This window comes from Anarrhichthys ocellatus, unplaced genomic scaffold (genome assembly GCF_004355925.1).
Source record: "Anarrhichthys ocellatus isolate YVR2014 unplaced genomic scaffold, GSC_Weel_1.0 scaffold2590, whole genome shotgun sequence".
NCBI lineage: Eukaryota > Metazoa > Chordata > Actinopteri > Perciformes > Anarhichadidae > Anarrhichthys > Anarrhichthys ocellatus.
The window spans coordinates 1-7,287 of NW_022282564.1; the positions used below are offsets into that span (position 1 = coordinate 1).

Sequence of the window (7,287 nt, forward strand, 5' to 3'; positions counted from 1 at the left end):
ATATATATATATATATATTTCACACACACACACACACACACACACACACATATATAAAGACCACGTTTCTGAAAAACAAACATACAAATACGCTGTTCGCTTTTGACTGAATGCTGGTCAAAATGCCGTGACTATGAGAGAGTTCTCTGCTCTCACCTGTCGGTGTTGCGTGCTCCTCTGTGGCCGCAGCACGCTGAGGGCAGCGCTGAAGCCCTGTTCGTTGCGCCCGCGGCCTCGCCAGGCGCGGTGCAGGCTGGCGGCCAGCAGCAGAGCTGCAGCCGCGGGTACCGGCGACGACGGCAGCCCCTTCTCCAAACTAAATGCCGGACAGAATTTAAAAACACCATGTGAGCAAATACCAAACACACATACCACCAGAGAGACAAACACACAGACTGAAACAGAAGCTGAAGGGATCCAGATTATGCCGGTTCTTCTCATCCCTCACACCATCAGTTACATGTTTCAACGCTGGCATGTGGAAGTACATGAGATCAGAGACGGTGGTTCATGAGAATGAAGCTTCACCTGCAGGCCCAGTTCTGACAGTCAGCAAGGAGCTGCAGCTGCTCTGGTAGAGGCTCTCCGTCACACAGGCGACGCCACAGGGACAAAAGCACCGGAGACACACGCTCCCACCAGTGCTACACACACACAAACACACACAAAGTAAAAAAAACATTTATGAGGTCTGCATTAGTACTGATTTCATGAATTTCCTACTTACATAATATAACCATGTCATGTTATCGTCAAAATAATGCAGAAAGGATGTACTTACCGAGTCATTCTACTCGTATTTACTCAATGTAGAAGAGTCAGAATGAAATTCCACTTGTGGTTTCATTTTTCTCAAGATTCTTCAAAAAGTTGATATGTAACAGAAACTGGTAAAATATGTGGCGCTATACTTAGAGGGCAGATTTCTTTTTCTTATTTTAGATTGTTTCACAGGGATGCATGACACAACTTAGCAGTATAAAAAACGCCTTTCCAGATGTGTCAGTGATGACGCATAGACAAAAGGTGGGAAGCCGTGGAATGCAGAAAAATGAGGAAGAGCATTGAGCGTGACACGCATTGTGACTTTCTCCGTGTTCTTTATGACCGGATGTGTCTTCTATTGGTGCATGTTTTTGGCATATTACATTTTCTCACTTTAATCTGCATTTAACGTCTCCCCTTCTTCGTTCTCTGTCATCATTTTACCACAAAATAGTTCTGCAGGTTTCCTTTGGATTTTGGATTATTGCTGAAAACAATCTCTGTGACAAACAAACGTTTTACACATTTTGTTCAGCAAGATAATCTTCACACATGAACACCACATTTATGATTTTTGACACGTGAATGCATTATGAGAAAAAAAAACTAGTGGAGTGCAACACCGTGGTCATGAAAAATAGAGTTGTTTTTTTTTGTTATGGAACCACATGGCTTCACTTTGTAAGGCTGGATCAACCTCAGATGCCGCCATTAAACACTGTGCTAACGTGAGCCCCAGAGTGCAAAATATATTATATAGTAGTTTTGTCATATATTGATAATTTAAAAATCTTGCAAATTTGTGAGTTGAATCTCAGATTTTTTTTTTTCCTGAGTTTTTCCTTGGAATATTACCCCCTCCCCCAGCTTGGTAATTATTATTTCTTTACCCACAATGAGCCAGCATGAACACCATCAGGACCATGAAACCGAAGCATCTTTCATCGTATCTTTTACACTTTCCTACAAGTAAAAATGCCTTCCATGGAAAAAGATCCTATCCAAAAAGCATCAGCGTGTGTAAGACAGAAGTCGGCATGAAAAAGCAAATCGAGTTCATCAGCTGTGTGGAGAACAAACATTACCGCTGTGGAGACCAGGAGTAGTGGACAGCGTAGACTGATCTGGGACCAGGCTTTGTTGACTTCTTCCCTCGAGTGTCTGCAGCGTGCGCCGGCACACAACACACCCTGGAGAGAGGACACGCGGAGAGCGGACTCAACTCAACTGGAGCAAGAAGTTATGCACCTTAGATTTGATTCATCTTTAGATTTCAGTGAAGCGATTCTCACTCTCAGCAGGTGTGTTGTCAGGTGGCAGGACAGCAAGCCGACCGGAGAACACGCCTTCCTCTGCAGTCGGACAGATGGAGAGGAGGTGAGACAGAGAAAGGAGTGGGCTCTATTAAGTCCACATTCAAAATGTTTTAAAATTGGATTTATTCTGCAGCTCACCTGATGCTGGTTGACATGTTCTATCAGCGTGTCACACTCCAGAGTCTCCCTCCCTCCTTCGGACCTCACTTTAACGAGCAACACTGCTGGGAGAGCCAGCAGGACCCTGTGACACACACACACACACACACACACACACGCACAGTGTTCAGTGCTTACACATTAAATGACAGAGATGATTGTAATGGGAAAATATGTTGTAGTATCATGTGAAATTTTAGAGACTGTACAACTGAAAGTGAGGAACACAGGCAGACACAGAACAGCAGTTTCTGCAGATGATTTTAATTAGTTTTGTATCCGGGTGTCTTGTTATCTTTTCCCACAAGGGTGAGAAGTGAAGAGACACTGTGTCTTTGTTGGTAAGACAAAGACACAGAGAGACCTTGACTCCAGAAATGAATGTCCGCAGAGACAGACAGCCTGTGTCTGAAATGCCATACTCCCCTTTTGACGCATTATCTGAAGTTGTAAAGGCGTGAACCTTTGTATGCATAAATGATGTTGAATATTGCATTTCGTCGAAGGTTTCACGCAGTCTACTGAATACGTAGTTGCTGTGCTTTCTTCCCACTTGCAAGAGAATAAACGGAAAAAGACAACTTTGAATCTTCTGATGACTTCATTATTAATTTGTGAACAAAAACTCTCTTCTCCCGATTAACCTAGAAATTTTCCACCACATGATCTACATGACATGTACGTCCGTGTGTGAGCACCTGTTCCACGTGCTCAGCGTGTGCTGCAGGCTGAGCTCGGCCCTGATGCTCGGTGGAGCTGAGGAGGAGCATCTCTGAGACACCGATTCCAACAGGACGTCGCTCACGTCGGGTCGGCTGCTTCCACGGCAGAGGTTGGTCACTTCCATGTCATAGACAAGCTCCTGCGCGCGCGCACACGCACACGCACACACACACACACACACACACGTTCAGATTCTGATTTAACGTCACCTTCTTCTGTAATTTTTTGCGTTTTAACAATGAATGTATTCAGGACCACAACATCACGCAATTTAATAGTTTACACTTGTTTCAAATGAACAGCTTAACAGTATACACACCTGTAACCGGGACAGGATGTCTGGCAGACAGGTCCCTGTTTCTGACACTCTGTGATGCAGCTTGTCCAGGCTCTGGTTGCTGTTGACGTAAAATACATAGAAGAGTTACATCCTCACTTAAGGTGAAAATATATTTTTTTTTTATTAATTTATTATTTTTTTAAGATCAGGTGCACCTTGTGCATCAGTTAAACTGTCAAATAATGATATGTTGATATTATTTTGAGTTGAATCTGTTTTTATATTAAACACAAATACATTTCAGGCTCTGTCTTCCTCAGCATGTGTGTCATATAATTATGTTGCTTTTGATGCTTTGCAGCCGGGAATTGAACCTCCAACCCTGTGATCAGTGGACAATCGGCTGTGCCAATATGCTCAAACAATCTTTCATCAAAGAAACAGCACTTGGAGCAGATTTCTTAAACCTACTGAATAAAGACATATACACTCAGGTGTCATTCACGCCGCCCGTTATATCTTTTCTTGGAGCGTTTCTATCAAAAAGACCCGACACACAAACCTGGCAAAAAGTTCAGCTACACAACAGAAAGAAATCTATTACAACTCAATGTCTTTTTTTAAAAGTGTGTTTATGTACAATAATTCAATCTGACACACGGGACACGTGTTGTCAACATGTACACCGACCTTAGCTGCTGGTCCATGACGGCATTGAGCAGATGAGAGCAGAGGATCCTCGTGTCTCCACCACAGCCTCCCTGTTCCTCCGGACAGGACAGGTAGAGCTCCCAGCAGGCCCACTGCTGGTACTCCTGACTACACCCACCCACCCACCCACACCCACACACACACACACACACACACACACACACACAAGCTCTTACAGGAGCCACTAGACATTAGACACTTTGTGCGTGTGTGTGCTCCATTCCTTTACCGTTCTGGGTCTGACAGGGCGTCTTCACTTCTCCGTACTCTGAGCTCGATAGCCACCCATTCTGAGAACGATAGCTTGACAAACATAAAGGTTGAAGGTTTTCATCAATCAAATTAATTTAACAAATAATACAAAAGTAAAACTAAGGAAGCCACTGGTTGCTCTCCGATGCTCATTGAAAATAACGTACCTGATATTGTGGCGTGTTTTCCAGCTGACGGAACACCGGGTGCCTCCACAGATGCCAAGCGGTCTTCCTCCAGGTGCCGTTGGCGTCTGTGGCACTGCTCCACAGGCCCGGCGGGTTCTCCTCCTGGTGGTCACCGATTAGACCGCCAGCAGTGATGGGAGTTCCTCTGGTTTCAGGCGAGAGTCTTGGGATGAGGTACAGGAGCTAAACCAACACAGTTATACGTAGAGTTATAACAAATACAATAATATAATAATGAAATAGAGTCTATAGAAATAAGGGTTCCAAATGGGTTCTTCCTGAAGGGCTGTGGTTCTACCCCACAACCATTTGTTTCTGAGAACCCATTTCTTTTGTTTTTGTCAACGGTTATTTGTAAGACTACGGGTTCCGTTACGAACCCTTTTCATTCAAATAAAATGATTTGAAACAGTTCTTTAAAGGATTGTTGAAAGCATGGGTTTTAAAAGATCCTCCAAGCCCCACCTCCAGAAACTGTGATTGTGAACCAGGATTGTTGCGGGTCGCACAGCCCCACATAATGAGGAGCCCTGATCGAGTTATAGATGAAACCCTTGGAATATAAAAGGATTATCAGTGGAACCCCGGGGGTGGAAAGATTCTAGATAGAACCCCCAGAGAGGGTTTCTTGGTGGAACCATTACACCGTTGAAGAGTTCTCTGTAGTTACTCTCATAGGTGGCAAAGATATACATTAATCACCAATCCTGACTAGCAAACCGCCAACTTTATGCGTTTTGGTTGTACAATTGTGGGGACTGAGGTCTGAGAGACAAGGACAGCGACAAGGGGCAGATACAGCTGGATCAGTCCAGAGCCCTCTCTTTCCCCCTCGCTCACAGTAGTGGGATGATCTAGAGCTAAATAAATGTTAAAATGACTTAATTTTCATTAAAGACATATTTGCTTTTCTTCTCAATAAATTGAACTGCTGGTCTTGGTCTATGTAACTTTAACCTTTACATGTTTTGAATTACCGTCTAATGACAGACGATTCTTTCCACCTTTTCAATGCTAATCGCTAGCATGCTAACTGTTATAATTCTGGTTACGTAAGAGAGCAGTAAAAGAGTCTGTTATGTTGAAAAAAATACATTGTAAACTCTTATAAACATTTGTAATTTGAGTAAATACGCAAGGCTTAGATATATTGATGCTAGCAATTAGCATTAGCATTAGCTCTATGTATGTTAACGATTAGCATAAGGGAGTCACTGGGTAATTGAAAGGGTAAAATTTAGCTTATACTCGTGCTTGGCGCTGTAGCGCAAGCCTCTGCAGACGGCGCGCAAGCTCCGAGTATGAACAGAGGCATTCATACTCTATGCGCTGCATAATCTACGACACGCCAGAGGGTGTATAAAGAAAATGAACTGTAAAGAATCAAAAAGACAACGAGTATAACCCAGGCATATGCTCATAGACTGTAGGTGTAATCGACAAAAAGCCATAAACTAACCTCCACAATGACGAGGAGGGATTGTAATTATCTGTAAACTCATATCTCATATTCATGGACTATGAGAGCCTGTAAAGAAAAAAGTCAAGTATTAAATGCATTATAAAGAAATGATGGTTGAATATCCTGTAAACTATTTGATTTGGCGGCAAAACATTTACTCAAAATGAAGATTTTAACATCTAAAAACAAACCTTTGTTGGTGATGAAAGCTGCCTCCATATTCATCACCTGCCTCTAGACCAGCCAATAGCAAAATTCAATTGCAATAGCCGGGTTTTAACAAGTAAGGGGCAGTCACTATCTATATTTATAACACAATACGAAGAATTTGCACTAAAATGTCACGATTTGAACCGTATACAGTGGTTTTCAGCTGGAAAAAAAGTTTGGGGGTTTAGTTACTCTTTAAGTACAACACCACCTCAGCACCTTTGTACTGTTGCTTTATCACAGCTTCAACCCTTTTACAAGTAAATGGTGTAAGAATTTCCCAAATTGCCCTTTCACGGTGTGAGTCTTATGAGATTTTTAAGTAACACAAACCTCATGACATTATTGAAAGTAAGATGAAAAAGACACCTTCTTATAGAAGCTGTTGAGGATGTAGTCCTGCTGTTGTTGCTGAGGCAATGAGTCCCCTCTGCAGATCCCGTAACACAAAGCTGCCACACACAACCTGGATGGCAACGAGAAGACTGTGAGTGAAGGTGGCAGCCGGGCCAGACGCCAGTGTCACATATTACCGGCAACACAAGAAACGTTCAAGGAATCCACACGTAACCTCACCTGACACAGAAGAGCATGTTGGAGTGTGTGCTGCAGACCAGCGCCGAGCTAAGAGCCTCTCCGACGCGAACCGGCTCCGGGAGTGTGGGCGGGAACAGCTGGACCAGAGGACCGTGGGGCATGCAGGCGTGGAGATGGACCGCAAACACCGCCAGGCCGAGTAGGTGGGCGGCGCTGAGCGCCGCCGCCTTTTTTGGACAGAAGAGGTTCATGAAGCTGAAGAGTGCATGTACTGGTTTGAGCGGCGTGGAGGAATAAAGAGGTGAAGTGACTTTAACGTAGTCCAAAAAGGTGGGAGGTAACAGGCACTCAGCGAAATACAGATGTAGAGACATCGGAATATGGATTTGTGTACCTGGTTATGAAATAGCTCCCAGAGTCCGTGTATGAGGCCGGAGAGGAGCTGCGTGTTGCCGAGCAGTGCACTGACAAACCTGGAGGCCCACGGGCTTTGCCTGTAATGATGGAGAAGTATCTGGTCAGTTGTTGGCAATAGCAACCAAAAAAAGTTATTTAATAGGCTCCACACCTCCGGCTCCACAGTCACATTGCCGCTATACCTGCGCTTTGGGGTGGCTCCCTTGATAGTCTGGTCTGGTTTCTGCCGCCCCCCCCCCCCACACACACACACACACACACACACAC

At 44.1% G+C, this 7,287-nt stretch overlaps 1 protein-coding gene across 1 annotated transcript; it reads right to left on the reverse strand.

The window, feature by feature from the left end:
- Positions 1 to 156: 156 nt before the first annotated feature.
- LOC116378430 (Fanconi anemia group A protein homolog) lies at positions 157 to 7,252 on the reverse strand (the record flags this gene model as incomplete). The annotated part of the gene is made up of 14 exons (XM_031840305.1): positions 157 to 316; positions 529 to 644; positions 1,851 to 1,955; positions 2,058 to 2,117; positions 2,220 to 2,325; positions 2,939 to 3,102; positions 3,283 to 3,361; positions 3,934 to 4,062; positions 4,184 to 4,257; positions 4,374 to 4,577; positions 6,436 to 6,532; positions 6,643 to 6,830; positions 6,998 to 7,097; positions 7,203 to 7,252. Coding segments are annotated over 14 exons (1,632 nt in total), but the record flags the coding sequence as incomplete, so codon positions are not given.
- Between the last annotated feature and the right edge of the window lie 35 nt (positions 7,253 to 7,287).